The sequence below is a fragment of the Phyllostomus hastatus genome, unplaced genomic scaffold (assembly GCF_019186645.2).
Source record: "Phyllostomus hastatus isolate PE091 unplaced genomic scaffold, TTU_PhHast_1.1 phas_scaffold_78, whole genome shotgun sequence".
In the NCBI taxonomy this organism is placed as follows: domain Eukaryota; kingdom Metazoa; phylum Chordata; class Mammalia; order Chiroptera; family Phyllostomidae; genus Phyllostomus; species Phyllostomus hastatus.
Window position 1 is genome coordinate 12,813,804 of NW_025334041.1, and position 16,676 is coordinate 12,830,479.

At 51.9% G+C, this 16,676-nt stretch overlaps 1 protein-coding gene and 1 pseudogene across 7 annotated transcripts in view; one reads left to right on the forward strand and one right to left on the reverse strand.

Moving 5' to 3' along the window:
- The window catches only part of NFE2L3 (NFE2 like bZIP transcription factor 3), a 29,284-nt gene extending 15,942 nt beyond the window's left edge, over window positions 1-13,342 (reverse strand). For all 7 annotated transcript variants that reach the window (XM_045828828.1, XM_045828826.1, XM_045828824.1 and 4 more), the window contains exon 1: window positions 12,550-13,342. In XM_045828828.1, the coding sequence (XP_045684784.1) occupies window positions 12,550-13,122 (573 nt within the window). In that variant the 5' untranslated portion in view covers window positions 13,123-13,342. The remainder of the gene's footprint in view (window positions 1-12,549) is intronic.
- Window positions 7,420-7,591, forward strand: LOC123812287 (annotated as a pseudogene).
- Window positions 13,343-16,676: the final 3,334 nt, after the last annotated feature.

Here is a 16,676-nt window from a genome sequence, read left to right on the forward strand (position 1 = left end):
TGACAGTGTGGCTGAGGTCTACACACGCAGAGCTGTGTGAGAAGAATGCATTCAAGACACAGATAACATCCACGCTGTGCTCATCTGCCTGTTACCATAATGTATTCAATTAGCTTCTTATGATGGATATTTAGTTGTTTCCAACATTTTCGTACAACAAACAACAGTAAAATGTGCTCATAAATACTTCTGTGCACACAAGTGCAAGTAACAGGAATCCCTAGAATTGATGCTGGGTCAAGAGATATGCGCCCTTTTTATCTGGTGGATTCTACCCAAAAGCCCTTCAAAGATATGTGTGGTAATTTAAATTCCTACCAACAATGGATAAGTGTCAATTTGTAGATGAAAACTGGCATCTCACTGTTACTTTAATCTGTATTTCTCTTATTAGCACGAGGCTGGACATCTTTCACAAATTCAAGAGCTTTCGTATTTCCTTTCCCGTGAACTGTCTGCAGCCTTAGCCCACTTCTCTGTTGGCGTGTTAGTCCTGTTCTTATTGGTCAGTACTACGATCAGGTCACGCTTACTCACCACCTCCCATCTAGTGTCTGCAGCTATGCAAGAGTGGAAGTGGGGGTGACCAGGAAGACTATGCCAATAATTGACGTGAGAGTGATGACAGTCTGGAAGAAGGTACTGGTAATGACAGAGAAGTGGAGGAATCCATGACACATCGTGGGGAAAGAATAGCTAGGGAATTGTTGGTGGACTGGAAATGGGAGATAAAGGAAAGGGAAAAATTAAGAATGACTACGGATCTGCCTTAAATAAATAACTTGGTGGATAAGTTAAATCTGAAGTGTGACAAGTCAAGTAGAAATACCCATCACACTGGTGACACGAGGGTCTGGAATTTGGAGCAAAGATTTAAACTGCAGATATAAATGGGGAATACATCAACATAAGCAAGCAAGCAAGCAAACAAAGAGACAAAAAACACACAGGGACTAGTAGTAGTAAGATTCCAGCAGGAGAGTGCAGAGCAAAAATCATTGACCTCGGTGATTGAACTCAATCTCTAGTTGCTGTCTCAGCTCACCCACAGGTCTGGGGCTGAAGTTCCAAACTTCCAATCACATGGCTGCTTCCCTGACCAGCTGCCACCCTCAGGGATTTTCCAAAAGTCACCTGATGAACTCAAATCAGGTGTGGTTAAAAGAGGCCCGATAAAAATAACAAGACACACCTTTGCCCTTTTGGTCCTGGAGCTATCTCAGAAACTATGAACAAAAGGCTAATTATAACAAAAGATGCTCCCATTCTTCTTACAGAACACTGGCGCTGCAGCACTCATTCAGAGAAGCCTGGGAGAGACCAAGAGAGGGAGGAGGACAGGAACTACCGTGGGGGGTGCAGGGCTGCAGGGGGTGCGGGGAGAGGCACTGTTGAGGGAACCATGTGTTTCACGGAGACCGGAGAGGTCGATGGTGTTGAATGCGCTCGGAGGTGGCACAAGTGAAGACAGAAAAGTATCCCCCTTGGATTTAGCAATGGGGAAGCTGCTGGTGGCCTTAGAAAAATCAGTTTAGGGGGAACACCAAATGAGACTGCGTGAGGCATAGACGGGAAGGGGCAGACCGGACACGGTGCCCAGGCAACTCGTTCCAGCATTTTGGCCACGAAGCGGAGAAATGGGTGCACCGCAAGAATTTTCAAAACATGCAATATTTTCCCTTAGATTGTCAAATAAAAATGTGACAACAGCTACCACAGTATTAGCCATCCAGTGCGAATGAATCAAAATTACACCTACGATGCCAGTTATTTTTTTGTGTGTCGGATTGGAAAATACATTTGTGTGTGTGTGTGCTACAGAATTTTAGTTATTAGTTTATGTGCCCCACGAGAGGAAAGGGCTGAGAATTGCCAGTGTGGCTCCGTGGCCCCCTCCTGCGCTCTCTGACCCCTTGTTCCGGTGAAACCCCAGAGCTCACGGTGGGAGGGCAACCTTCGCGCTCTCCACAGAGAGGTCTCCTGGGCAGCGGGCAGAAGCCTCCTGCCCGCTGCCCTGTGGTGGCCCATTCTGGAAGTGGAGCCCACAGCTCCAGTCAGGCCTTCAGACGAACATGACCAACCCAACCAACATCTTGCCTAGAACCTCATGAGATCCCCAGTGAGGACCACCCAGCCATACCGTCACAGAATTTCTGACCCCATAGACACCTTGGGATAATAAATGTTGGTTATATTCAGCCATTCAGTTTGGGGACAATTTGCTACAGCTGTATTTTGCGTGAAGATGCACCAGAATGATTCCTGGATTTCTTTGATGTGTTTTGTTTTGTTTTGCTTTGTTTAGATATTTTGGTTGTTACTGTCACGCGGGCTTTGAGAACAGAATCGGGAACAGAAAAGGTTTGTGTAAGGATTCCTTACTGGAAAGCTGGAGAAGAATTCTCCTTGAATTCTACAGGCACCAGGAGGTTTTTGTTTGTTTGCCTGTCTTTGTTTTTTAAACCATGCTGGCCATGTTTTCAGCCTCTTTGGAGGGGCTTGCCAAACAGCTTTCCACAAATCCTGTTCTGATTTACATTGTCTTCAGTGGCATATCCATTTCCTCACACCCCACCTACTCTGGGTTTCTCGATATTTGGCTCATTAGAAGGCTCCAACTGCACTAGTGGCCGGCTGACTGTGGCGACAGTAGAGGCAGTGCTCTAGACTGCAGTGGGAGACGGGTTCTCAACAAGAGACAAGGACTAACCACTCTTTAGCCGGAGGCAGGAGGAGCTACAGGAGCCCGGGAGCAAAGCCCTGGTCAAGGCTGAAATGCGAGCTTTGCTGCCTGTAGCCATTCCCTTCATCTCTTTGGCCGCGTAGGGAGAGGCAGGGGAGGCAGAAGGTGAGACCCGGGCCAGGCGTGGCAGCGCTGGATGCCAAGTCCTGAGAGGGCCCCTTCCAGTTCCGACACTCCAGTGGTCTACAAACAAGTGGCTACATCAAACGAGTCCATTTAGGAGAGGGTAAGATGGTGCAATTAACAATTAAGCTGGACAACAGGCATTCACCAACACTGTCCCAAATGGTCACCCTATCTATGAGGCCACAGGGGAAAGAAGGGACCCTCAGGAGCCTTGAAGGTAGAATGAAGTGCTGGCCGAGTTCCACAGAACTAGGGAAGAGAGATACCTGAACTTGTACAGCCTTATGTAGTCAATAAATATCTCCTTGGCTAGTCTTCCACTTAGCCATTTAACTATCATTTATTGCAAGCCTATTACAAAGCTAACAGAAACATGTGCTCCGAGAAGTGATGAGAGAGAAGTTCCCCCACTTAGTGTCATGCACAAGGAGCTGTGCACCCTGGACCTCCTGCAAGGAAGGACTTGCAGCAGCTGCTGGGGACCTGCGGGCAGAGCACATCCAGCTGTGCGGAGCGCTACCTCACCAAAGGTCACACCCTTCCCAGGGCACCCATATCCCTCCCGTGGCTGGGCAGGGAGGGTGTAAAGGCCCTGCCATCTCCACTCAGTGCAGGACAATTGTGATGCGCACTACTTCAGCCCTAAAGCTCTGGTTTCATTAGCCTACATGGCAGCTTGACTTCTGCTTTGGGTTAACCCTGCATTCCTGCCTTCCCCGCCACTGCTGTAGCTGCCAAGGGCACTCCCTTACGCACATTATGCACACTCAACCCAGTCTCGGACTCCCCTGTCTGCAGAACCCAACTTGTGACAGCTGGGAGGAGAGACCAGAATTCTCAAGGCAGGGAGGGGTGGAGGATGCAGTCTTACAAGATCTCCACAAGTGTTGTGGCTGGGAGGGCTCCAGTCCAAACACTGCTGAGTGCAACGACTTGTCCTACTCTCCTGTGATCCCAGGTCACTCGCACCCTCAGTGTCCTCATCTGTGAAGATACTGGCTAACTCACACTTGAAGAAATAGCACTTTATACATTTTCAGATGCTATGTAGCCACTAATTACTATTCCTTTCTACTGTTGTTTTTTTTTTTAATTCTAAAGAGTTGCCATTAATGACTAACCCCTGGCAACTCAATCAGAATGCGAGGAGAAAGCGAGGCCGGCCCCTGGGAGCCAGTAATTACTGTTTGCTCCCTTCTCCTGTTTTCTCAACTCAATGCCATGGCGCCGAGATCCGAGTGCATGTGTTTTACAAGTCCACTGCAGATTTATGGCCCATGCTCTGAATTTAAAGAATGAGTAGGTTAAACCCATCATTAAGTTACTTTTTATTTGTATGTAGGTGATATTTATTCTTATGAGGCTGGGACTCCATTAAAAAAAAAAAGTCTTCACACTCGCCATAGGAAGCCGCCATAAACCTGAGAGCTGGGGTGACCCGGGGAGTCTGGGCACAACTCGGAATCCAGTGGCTTGTTCTGAGCTGCCCCCCCCCCCCGGAAAGGCCCTCCCTGCAGTGGCTCAGTCCGCTGGGGGGCCCACCTCAGTCTCTGCAGGGATCCGGACCCTTCTCAGTGTGGGCCCCTCAGCCCAAACCCGGTTCTCCTGTCTCTAAAATCCTGTGGCCGCTGTGTTTCCTCTCATCACATGTATCCTATTCTTTCTAAGATTACAACTGTTTGGATCTTTCCTTTCCTACTGGGCCGTGAACTTATGACACCTATCCTCCCGCTGCTAATGCACCTTTGCCCCCCATGTGATTTGCCCCCCCCACCCCATGGAAGCCTTGCTGGGAGGCTCTGAGTCACTGAAGGTAGTGGGAAGGGGAAGAAAGGAGCAAAGCTTTTTCTCTTCTTACTAAAACCTCTGAAGGTCTGATAATGGCAACGTGCTTTCTAAGTTCTGTACTTATCACACGCTGTGTCGGGACCTGGATAGTGGGATCGCGAGTCTGGCCCCTGAACGAACTCTCTGTGGACAGTCCCAGCTGGTGTAGCTGAGCCTCTTTCATGTACTCATCTGGGGGAGGAAGGACTGAGACCTGCTTTGACCTCTAGGGATGGATGAACCTTCAAAGACAAAGAGCAGTGTGGTGCCTCCGAGAGGAATGACATCAGGGGACAGAGGTGAAGGCCACGGAATTCCGAGGTCGGTCCCCAGGTGGGAGGCAGGCTGGAGCCCTCGGGTCTAGAGAGAAGCGAGGAACCAGATAAAGAGACAGTGTCCTGTTTAGCCCGGGCGGCTTGTAGTAGCAGTTCATAATAATTACTGCTCCCATTTCCTGAGCGCCCGCTGTGAGCCAGGCTCCACACTCATCATCCCACTTAAGTCGCTCAGCATTCCTCTGCAGGAGGACACTGAGGCACAGAGAGGCTAAGCAACTTGCCTTCAAGTCACACAGCTAGTAAACGACGGAACCAGGACTTGGTTGCAGGCATTTGTACTTCAGAGCCAGACCTCAGGCGCTGTCCTGCTACTTGGTGCCCCTCTTAGAACCGTGGGTGTCCCCCAAAGGCTGTCCCCTGCCAACCTGGGCTCCTATGCTGGCCAGCTGCAGGCTGGGTTCACCCCGTGGGAGGAGGGAGCAGGAGACTGGAGGGTGAACAACATTCTCTGCGACAGCAGCCCTCCCTCAGCTCACTAGGCTCCGGTACCACTCTTTCCACCCCTGCCTGCTAGTAGTCTCTGGGTCCTCCCCTCCCCGACTACTCCTGCAAGGAGCCATTCATAAGTCCCTTTACGGGAGTCATTCATAAGTCCCTTTACGGGAGCCATCCAGGGTGAAGGCTGCTTCCTGCCAGAGCCCCAAAAGCACCACCAGGACAACCCACACTGGATCCCACTTGCTTCCCACCACATCACACGGCAGTGGGTGGGAAGAACTGACTCTACGTGGAAATATGAAGCTCCTGGCTGCATATCGTGTTATCATGCAAAACAGCGGGCCACTGCGCCAGGTGATTCATCTTGTTTGGATCCTGAACCCAATACACCATCTGTGGAAGACTGCTCATGGAATGACTGGGGCATCTGAACACTGACTGGGTATTTGATGATGCCAAAGAATTACTGATTTTTTCTAGGTGTGCTAATGGCTTTATGGTTATAGTGAAGAGTCCTTGGATCTCAGGAATGTATATTGGAACATTTACTGAAGGGACCTGCCTTCTCAAAGCCCAAGGCCTCCTGCGCATCTTGTTCCCTCTTCCTGTCTGATCGTCTCAGCTTGGAGCCTCCCTACTCTGGTTGACCATTTCCCAAATCATCTGCCCCCTTAGGGACAGAAGGGTTCCTGTTACACCAAAGCAGGTCCCAGCATGACCAAGAGGGACAGGAATTTCCTGGAGATAAGATCCCCAGCTCTGGGGCAATAAGGGCAGATCATCTGTTGAATATCTATTAACATGCGAGGAACTGTACCAGCCCTCAAATGCACAGCGCTATTTCACGCTCACAGACTCTTCCAGAAGGAGGGGGATCTCCTCTCACAAGGGCTGCCCAGTAGCAGTGGGGCCAGATGGTGTGATGGGTGGTTTTCTGTGCCAACGCCACATGTGGCTAGGCCATGGTACACTGGCTCCGACACTAACCTGGGAGTGGTTGCAGAGGGATTCTGTAGATGTGGTTGACAGCTACAACCAAACCAGGTGGCTTTACAGGGATCGTCCTCGATAACCTGAGTGGGCTTCGTCCAATCAGCTGTGAAGCCTTACGAGCAAAATGGAGGGTTCCCTGAAAAAGAAGAAATTCTGCCTCCGGTCTGCTGAGTGTCCAGCTAGCCTAGGGTTTGGACTTGTCAGCCTCCACAACCGCGGCTGCCTTAAAATACTCCTCTGTGTGTGTGTGTGTGCGCGCGCGCAAGTATATATGTGTATATTCATTCATATTGTAATAGTACATATTCATATTATAGGTTCTGTTCTCTGGAGAACCCTGACTGCTCCTGAGTTACACCAGTCTCAAAAGGTTGCACACCACGGTGACCATGGGTCAGGCCTCTCTGCCACTGCTTATACTCTGCCCACCACCACCTGCAACTTAACCCAAAACACCCATGTGTGTACCAGGCAGGGCCTCACCAGCCTCAGCTGCCCACCAGCGTATTTGAATATCAACATAATTCCCTAACTAGATTTTGAGAATAAACTATTCACACCGAAAGGCTGCCCAGAATGGGAGAAGCTTGTTTTTACAATGCATCGTTTGGTAGTGGGTGGGAGGTATGGTTTACTCAGTGCTTAAGAACAGCAACCAGTTCTGTTCCAGGCAAGGTTACTAACCTGCTGTGTAACTTTGGGCAATCCTGTTTCACCACCTGACTAATTATAACGCCAACCTGAAAGTCTGCCTCCTGCGGCCCCCATCCACTCAAATTGGCATTAAATGGTCAGATGCCGCATTGGGATTCGCATCTGACCTACTTTCTAATTGGACTCTGGCCATGAAGGACCCACGACACATTCCAGCTCATGGTGTCAAACCAACGTGGGGGGATGGACGAGGAGTGAGTGCTCAGCAGATGCTGGCTGAACCGGCCTGTGCTCCTCACCCGGGCCTGGGTGCCACTTGAGGGTTACAATGAAGACCCAGTTTCCACTCTCAAGACAGCTGCAGTTCAAAGTAGACTGGGTCCAGCAGGCCACGAAGCGACCTCCCTCTCAGTTTAAGAGGGCTGTCCCGAGTATAGTATAGGGCTGGCTCTTAAAGGCACAAGAGGACAATATAAGATTAAAAAAAAAAAAGAGAATGCCAAGTCCCATAAAAGAACTACTACAGAGTGTATCAGGGGTGGAAGGAAAGAAAAGGAAATGGTTGCAGATGAGGTGACAGTTGAGATGAGTATGAGAATTTAACAGTAAAAGCCTTGGGAGGAATAAAAAGAGGCATTCTGGCCAAAGATAACAGAGTAAGGGGCAGGAAAGCAGGGGACTGTCGAGGGAAAAGGAAGGGAGAATGTTTTAGCTGGAAAGTAGGCTCCAGGCAGAGGATCATGGGAGATGAACTCAGCTAGGGCAGTGAGGGAGCTAGGTCACGCTGGCCACGTGAGGAGCCTTGAATGACAAAATATCAAATTGGTAGGTAATGAGGAGCTAGTGGAGGCTCCCCGAATACAAGTGCAGAGAAACAAGGCATGCTTTGGAAACCTGCACCTAGCAACAGACTGGGCAGAAATAAATTGGGGAAGGGGCATTCCAGAGCCCCAAGAGCGGCATCAATAGCAGTAGCTAACACTGTCAAGGGCTTACTAAGTACTGCCCCTACTGAGCTTGCATGATCTCCTTTAGTCCTCACAATTCCCAAAGGTACACTTACCACCCCATGTTACCGAGAAGGGAACCGAGACACAGAGAGGTTACAAAGTGTCCCCCAAATCATACAACAGCCAGAGGTGGAGCCCAGACCCTACAGCTACCCAAGCTGGTCATACTCCAGTCCAGAGCACTGGACCACCAGGCCAGCCTGCTTCTGAGTCAGGGCCTGGGCCCTGCACCCTGATGTCTCAGCTGAGCTGAGAAGTAGGGGGAATGGAGAGAACACCACCAGGGACACTGCAGAGATGGTACGCCTGCGACCCACCAATGGAGGGCTGACTGGAGAAAATGTGAAATAGGGTTCCTCGGGGTTGCTGCACATTAAGGCAGGAAAAAACAAAACACGATAAAAATTTGCTCACGAGCATAGACCAAATCCTGCTGCAAATGATCCTACACACAGACCAGCTGCTTCCACAAACAGCAGTTTTCAACAGCTGGAGCCCACTTGCTAAGCAAGCTGAACACGCCCCGAGTTGCCAGGAAAAGGGAGATAGACGGTGACCATGGACTGGACTGAACTGCTGCCCTCAAGATCCATACGCTGAAGTCCTAACCCTCAGTACCTCGGATGTGACCTTAGTTGGAAACTGACCTGCAGGAGATGTCACCAGTTAAGATGAATAGGGCAGGTCCTTCATCGACACGACTGGTGCCCTTATAAAAAAGGCAATCTGGATACTACCATGCACGCAAGGAGGTGCCAAGCGAAGGTGAAGGCAGGGACTGGGGAAGAGGGTCGCCAAAGCCGGCCAGCAAACCGCCACAGGTGAGGAGGGCCTGGGGCAGACGCTCCCTCTCCCAGCCTTCAGCAGGGGACAGCCCTGCCACCACCTTCGGGTCTGCGAGACACTCCAGATCTGGTGTTTCAGCCACCCAGTGTGTCGTTCTTTGCTCTGGTAGTCCCAGGACACTACTACTCTGCCCTGTGCCATTCTTTCCCATACAAGGGTCGCCTTCCCTGTGTCCTTCAGTGAGCAAAACGACGCGCCTCCTGTGAAGCTCAGCAGTGCTGCGACGCGCGTGACTCCGGGACCGTTCCTGTGTCCTGATTGTGAGTGAAAAAACGGGCAAGTGTTTGAAATTTCATCTCTCTGCCGCTGCCGGGGCATCAGGGACTGTCTTTGATTTCGTAATGAAAAAGAACGTTTACGTTCACAATCAAGGGCCTTTCTCTTCCCTTTTCTCTTAGAAGCAAGTATTGACCGCGTCAGATTCTCCCTGTGGCCTGAAGAAGCTCGGTCCCACGGGCAGGAAACCAAGAGGCCCCGCGGGACCCCGCACCCGGCGGAGGGTGCCCGTCCCAGGGCACGAAGCCACGTCTCGATGACCACGGCCCCCTCAGCTGCACAGCGGCAACAGCTCCCTGAAGTCCCGAAGCTGGCTGTGAGCAGCCTCTCCACCTCCAAAGAGCCTCACCCGTTCCCTTCTACAAAAACCATTCATTTCTCTGTTGCGCCCACGCGTTGCTTTGAAGGGTGGGTGCTTCATGGGTCGCGAGTGAGTGGCTGTGGTCGCGAAGGGAAGCATGTCGGCCCTGGGGAATTCCAGACTCTGTTTTCGGATAGCAAAGAGCCACGCGCTAAGAAATGAAACCAAAGCAGTACTTCTTTTGACACTGGGAAAATCCCCTACTCCTCAATATTTTTGTGCGTGTACAAAAAGTAGGGAAAACGGTACCATCAAACCAGAGTTTCCTACGACTCCAATGCAAGCCACCAGGATGATCTATTTAAAAACATGACAAACCGAGGGTGGTCTGTGGGGCAAAGCTCTCCCACCCCATTTTCAGCAGACAGTAACTAACAAGTTATGAAGCACTTAAGATGCAGCGGGCACAGTTCTTGGGCTGTGATGTGGAATGAACTGTTTCTGACAACAACCCTACGTGGTAGACACCTTTATTATTCTCGCTGTGCAGGTGAGGAGAATGCAGCACAGTCGGGTTAGGAAACTGGCTGGAAGGTCAAAGAGCTCTAAGCGGCAGAGCTGGGATTCCAAACCTGACAGTCCGGCTGCAACACACCCCACCCCCTGGACAAACAAACAACTGAGCCAGACATACAGGCAAATAAGACAAAAGGAAATAAAATGAGTGGGGACAGGTTAAGGAGGGTGGGTTGAGCATGGAGAGAAATAAGAGAACACCAATCACATTCCAAGCCCTGGGCTGGCATCTCACACATGTTTTTCCCACTGAATTGGCACAGCGCCCCGGAGGGAAGCGTTACTCTCTGATGAAACACGGAGGTTCGGAGAGACCTGCATGAGGCCACATTAGTAAGTGATGTCCCTAAACCCAGGTTTGTGGATTGCAAAAACCGGTGTCATTTTTCCCAGCCCATTTTCTCCTAGCCAGAGCTTCAAACTGGAATCTCGGCATTATGAATGGTACAATCTGCTTTTAAAAGTCAATCCAGCATTGAGAAACAGTGCTTGGGCTTGGTGTCGGGAGGGGTGTCACCCCATTCCAGCTGCACCCTTGTCCGGAGAACCTGAGGACAGTTCGGGGGGTTTACCCAATGTGCCACTTTGAGAGTCAGCTCAGGTTCTAGTCCCGTTCCAGCACTCCAAACCGTGTGGCTTGGGCCAAGTTCCCTAACCTCACCCGACCTCTATTTGCATAAAGTACAAATTGGATATAAGGCTGCCAGGGATGTGTACCTCACAAGGGTAACATACAAAAGGCATCACCAATAAAGGTGAACTGGCTGTGAAAACTGTAAGGTGCTCCACAGCTGATCTTCGCTGCAATCAGCATGACCAGGCCATCCCCTCAGCCATCAAGGTCCAGCAGGTCCACACCTGGCCGGGGAAGCGCCACCAGAATGGCCCCACGTGAACTTCACCCTCCTCCCTGGGAAAGCTGGGCTCAGGGACTCCAAGGTCTGGCTGGGCCTAGGCCCCAGAAGCTTCCCGCAAGGCAGGCTTGCCTGTTTAAACAGGTATCCACCAGGTGATGCTCCGAGGGGGAGGGAAGTCCTTGCAGAGCTAACTGTCTCCTCTCCTGCCAGGTCCCTGCATACTTGGCCAGCCGGTTGGCATTCGGCTGTGAGGGGGGCAGGGTGCCATCTGGTACAGCATCCAGCATTGGGTTTCACCCCGTATGTTACAGAACGAGGAAAGGTAAGCGGTGCAGCAAGCGACTCTCATCGGGAGGTGGAAGAGGACGGAGGTGAGGATCTAGATTGGATGAGTGGGTGGGAAGAACCTTCCCCAGTTCCCAACAGTCAGGAGCCCACCGAGACTCCCGCCAACCCCCACCCCATGAGTTCCGGCCCCAGGAAGAGGAAGGGATCAGATCTGCATAACAGTGAATCACCACCAGGCACTCCGGCACAATGACCCCTCCAGGAGAGGGTGGAGAAGCTCGTTCCACAACTGCCTACACAAACGGCAGTTCCGAAGAGCAGCAAACAAACCAGTCTAGCCCCAACTCCCACTTCGCACAAGACTGCACTCCAAAAACAACGTCCGAGGAACACGTTGATCGATACCAATTGTGAACACTAAGGTTTGGGCCAAGAAGGGATTAAAAAGATCCCTTTGACGAAACTTTGGGTAAAACGATTTTGGGGAAGTTGATATCAAGTGTCCTTATACTGGAAGGGCCGCTGGCAGCCACACGTGTAGTTCAATCAACAGATCTTGTTTCAAAAGAAAGTTAAGCCAAAGGGTTTGACCGATAAACCAAAGGGAACTCTTTAGTCACTAGGTGACTGTCGGGGCTCCTGTTTCATGCCAATAAGCGATTACCCAAGTTCTAGGAGGGAAGCGCACTGTTAGAGAGGGGAAGGCTGGTCGCGACGGGACGGTCTGCCAGCTGGCCTCTGCCTGCACACTGACCACCGCTCCTTCGTCCAGGGAAGCAGCAAAAACGAACTGCAACTGGGTTAAAACTCCGGGTGGGGACCATCGCCTTAGGTCGGGAGTGTGGTTCTTAAAGAGAAACGTGCGTCTTCCTGGAGACCAAGGCCTCCTCAGGGTCCTCCGAGTCGGGCACGGGTTCCAGAAAAAAAGACGTCTCGGTGTACACGAGGTGCTGGAAAAATGCAGCGGGCAACAGTATCACCAGCATCCCTTCTCCTCCCCGCTCCCCAGCCCCGAACTACGCTTGATGGCCATCAAACACAAGGAAGGTGTCCCCGACGACGAAAAGGATGACTTCACCCACTTCTTTCTCGAAAGCCTATGAAAGCCTAATAGCCTTCATTCAGATTCACAAAAAGGAGAGGCGCAGAGTCGTCCCGGAACCTACACACCCCTTGGGGCTGAGGGTGAAAGTGAGCAGTGTGCCCCCTCCCCAGGCTCCTCACACCATCCAGGGCTCCGGGCCAGCTCACCCCACACCGCGCGCACTCCCGTTACCTCGCTTGCGCGTCCGCGTGCATCCGGCACTTGAGCCGTCGGTTCCGTGGGTGCCTCCTCCTCCTCCAAGGGGCTACTCGGGGCTGCTCGGGGGTCCTCGCCACCTCCCGGAGCAGCCTGGCTGCCGCTGTCCGCGCTGGTGCCGACTCCTCCGGCCGAAGAGGCAGCTGCGGCGGCGGCGACGAGCAGCCCATGTGCCCCGTCGGCGTCCCCGGCCGCCACGCTGTGCACTAGCCACGCATCCACGCGGGTGCGGGGGATGAAAGGGACCCCAAGCGTGCGCACCTCCCGGAACAGCTGGCCCTCGGGTTCTGCCGCGGGGTCTGGCTCCCGGCCTTTGGGGTGCAGGTGGTCCGTGCGCCCCCACCCTCCCGCGGCCGGGAAGAGGCTGGGCGCGTACGCGGGATTCGTCTGGCAGTCCCCGAGCAGTAGTTCATCCCGGAGCAGGGTGGGCGGCGGGAGCACCAGGTAGAGATCTAGGTCCAGATCCAGGTGGAGCCCCGCCAAGCTAAGCAGGATGGTGAGATGCAAGAGGCCGCCGCCTTCGGACCACCACGGTTTCAGGTACTTCATCTCCCAGCGCACGCCTGCGGACGCCCCTGCCGGCGCCCGCCCTCAGGTCCCAGCGCTCCAGCCGCCGCGGTGACACGTGCGGGCCCCGCGCACCGCCGACACCTGCCCGGAAGAGACAGAAGCGAAACAATGGACCCGGACGCGCAGCGGCCGTCGCGGGTTACCGGAGCCCGGCACAAAGGCGATCCTTCGCAGGTCGGCACAGTGCCGGGGCTCAGGAGAGACGGAGGAGGAGCCACCTGCGCGCGAAGCCCGCCCTCCTGGTTCCTCCGAGCTCCGCGCCGCCTCCAGGCCCGGACCACGCCCCGGCCGCCGGCGCTGCCGCCTGGGGCGGGCGCGGGTGGGAGGGGCCTCCGCAGGGCGGGACGAGGCTCCCCTGCTCAAAGGCTCTTTATTCCAGGGGAACGCAAAGCTCTCTGGGAAGCAAGAGTTGTGGGCGCTAAGTGGCTCCCAACCTCGTGCGGGTAGGCTGGGCGGTCGATCTGAATGCGCGGGTGAGAGTCAGGGGTCAGGGGTCAGGGAGGAGTACGGGTGGGAAGGGACCGGATGAGTAGACTGGGGGAAAAGTCAAGGCACAGGCAGCTTGCAAAGGGATTCTACCCACGTGAGGACACGCTGGGCCCCCTCAGGGTGTTCAGGAGTCTCATCCCTGGATTCGGATACCTGCCAGTCATGTGATTTTCAAGTTCCTTAACTTCTCTGTGCCTCAGTTCTCTTACCTGTAAAGTGGGGAGACTAGTACGGTCCAACAGGGATGTGGTGGGTCAGATGAACTATTGCACGAAAAGCCCAGTTTGACATGGATTCCGCAGCTGCCATTGGGACCCCAGAGCACTCCGCCCCCTCAGGCCGGGCTCCGCCTCCTGGACCCCCGCACTGTTCCCTGGGCATGGGGCAGGCGATGCTAGGCCTTCCCTCACGGTCTTTTTTGCTCCTTCAGTGAGGGTTAAGAGCACCGGCTCTAGAATTAGTCTGCACGAGTTCACATGCTCTCTCCACCACTTAGTAGCCTGGATGTTGGGCAAATTGCTCATGCTGCCTGCCTCAGTTTCCTCACCGTAAAATGGAACTAATAATAGCACCCTCCCAGCAGCCCTGTTGTGAGTTCCAAATGAGATGCCTATGGACCACCAACCACAGCACTTGGTAGGTAGGAAGTGCTCCCTGAGTGTTACCCACTATTGGGAGTACCCATCCTCCAAGGCTTAACCCAAAGATAGATCCTCTGAGTTTTCACCATTTGAAGTTAATCACTTCCCCCATCTGCTCTCCCACAGTGCTTTCTCCATATGTCAGCACTGCAACACTTGGCACCTTCTACTTTGCAGTCTAGTTGAAGATGGGTGTGATTTGCCCATTGTAAACTCTTGACGGCAAAAAACCCTGTTTGGCCCACCTGTTTGTGCCTGCACAGTTCCCTGGCGCTGGGCTTGCAAATGTACGTTCTACTAACTGCACTCCCTTGCTTGGCGGCAAAGGAGGGGATGCCCAAGGAGGGCTGGCAGTTGTGCAGGAAGTTGAGCAAGACTTGCTTTTAATGTCCCCTTGCCCCACCTGGGTTTCTCCTTTCTCTTGGGGATGCTGTGATAACTTCACATGAGAGTTCAGTTTGCCCTGTGAGAGTCGGGGGAGCAGAGTTGGCTTCTGCTGTGTCCTGGTAGATGCGTTAGGGGTGGTGAAGAGGCTGGATGAGAGATTAAGAGAGATGCTGGCCAGATTAGTGAGATTTGGGACAGAAGCCCTGTTCACACCACTTAGTCCCTGGACGGGGGGATTTGGATTCTGGGCTTGGTTAATGTCAACTGAATTCATGTTTTCCCTTAGGTCCTGCTCAACTGCCTGATCCTCTGTTGGAGGCTCTGAAGGATGTGAAATGGATACTTCTGCTGGGTAAATTGATGGTTTCATTAAGATCAGATATTTGAAACACCTAGAAACGAGGGAGAGAATGCTCTCAAATGCCAGAATATTGAGGAGATGGAAATGACTGTAGAAGAAGTGCTATGAACCAGGTGAGAAGAGAGACGGTGCATCTTGAAAATGGTGTCTCCCAGAATCTTGCACAGAGTTGGTGCTCAAAAATTTTTTTTGCAGTTGAATTGGGGAGTTTACACTTGAGATATGTTTTGAGGGATCTGAGTAGACAGACTAGGAAGGGCATTCAAAGTTCCTTTCTAACATTAGTTGTGGAGGGGGCTGACCTTGTAAAATGTGAGTTGATAACCATATGTCGATTAGCTCGATTCAAAAGTGTGGCTTAATTCTAGCTTACAGCCTGGTGGAAAGGGAAAGGAGGCACATACAAGACTTGGGGGTAAAATATTAAACAGGAGACGCAATCCCACACACCCTTGACATCAATGGTAACAAAGGTTCCACTTTTAGAAATACAGAGAGTAGAGTGAGATTGTTATTTTTTTTCGAGAATCCCTCCATCCAGGAATAGCCAAGTGAATAGTGCAAACCATTGTCATGTAAAAGCCTTAAAAAGTCACATGTGTTTCTTAAAAATCCTTTAATCAGTGCTACTCAAAAGATAGCCCAAAACTGATGCCAACCCACCAGCCATTCATACGTGGTGCAGGTGAGGCAAGTAATAGAATGGAGACTGTTTAGAAAATTGTATAACAATTTGAAATTGTTATGACATTCAACATGTGATCAATGGGTTTGTTTTATGTCTTTATTTTATTTTTTAAAACATTTCTTTCTTTCTTTATTTTTAGAGAGGGAAGGGAGGGAGATAGAGAAAGAGAAACATCAATGTGCGGTTGCTGGGGGCCATGGCCTGCAACCTAGGCATGTACCCTGACTGGGAATTGAACCTGCGACACTTTGGTTCGCAGCCTGAGCTCAATCCACTGAGCTACGCAGCCAGGTTTATTTTATTTTTCTAGAAATTAATTTTTATTTGCTTTACAAAAATTGTGACATACAACAGACTGGAAATGAAGACCAAACAAACAAACAAGCAAACAAACAGCTGGTCCTTCTCCAGGTTCATCATGGCCTTAAATGGAGTTTCTGTGAGGTAGGCAGGGTCTGGGATGACTTCCACTGCTCCCCTTTCCTCCAGTGTGGGTGGAGCCTCATGACCCGCTTCTAACAAAGAGAGCTCAGCAAAAGTGATGGAGTGTCATTTCCAGGGTCAGGTTACGACAGGACTCTGAGTAGCTCCTGTTTTACAGACTGTCTTAGTCCGTTCAGGCTGCGACGACAAACATACTGTAGAACTGGGTGGCTTGTAAACAACAGACACTTAGGGCTCCCAGTTCTGGGAGCTGGAAGGCCACTAGCAGGGTGCCCGCATGGTTGGGTTCCAGTGAGGGCCCTCTTTCAGGGTGCAGACTACTGACCTCCTGTTGTGTCTTCACATGGCAGAAATGGCAAGGGAGATTTCTCAGTGGCTTTCTCACCAGGGCCCTGACCCTGTTCTTGATGGCCCCATCCTCATGACCTCATCACTTTCCAAAGGCCCTGACTCCTGTTACCATTATCTTGGGGATTAGGTTTCAGCACATGAATTTGCGGGGGACACATGCAGCCCATAGCAC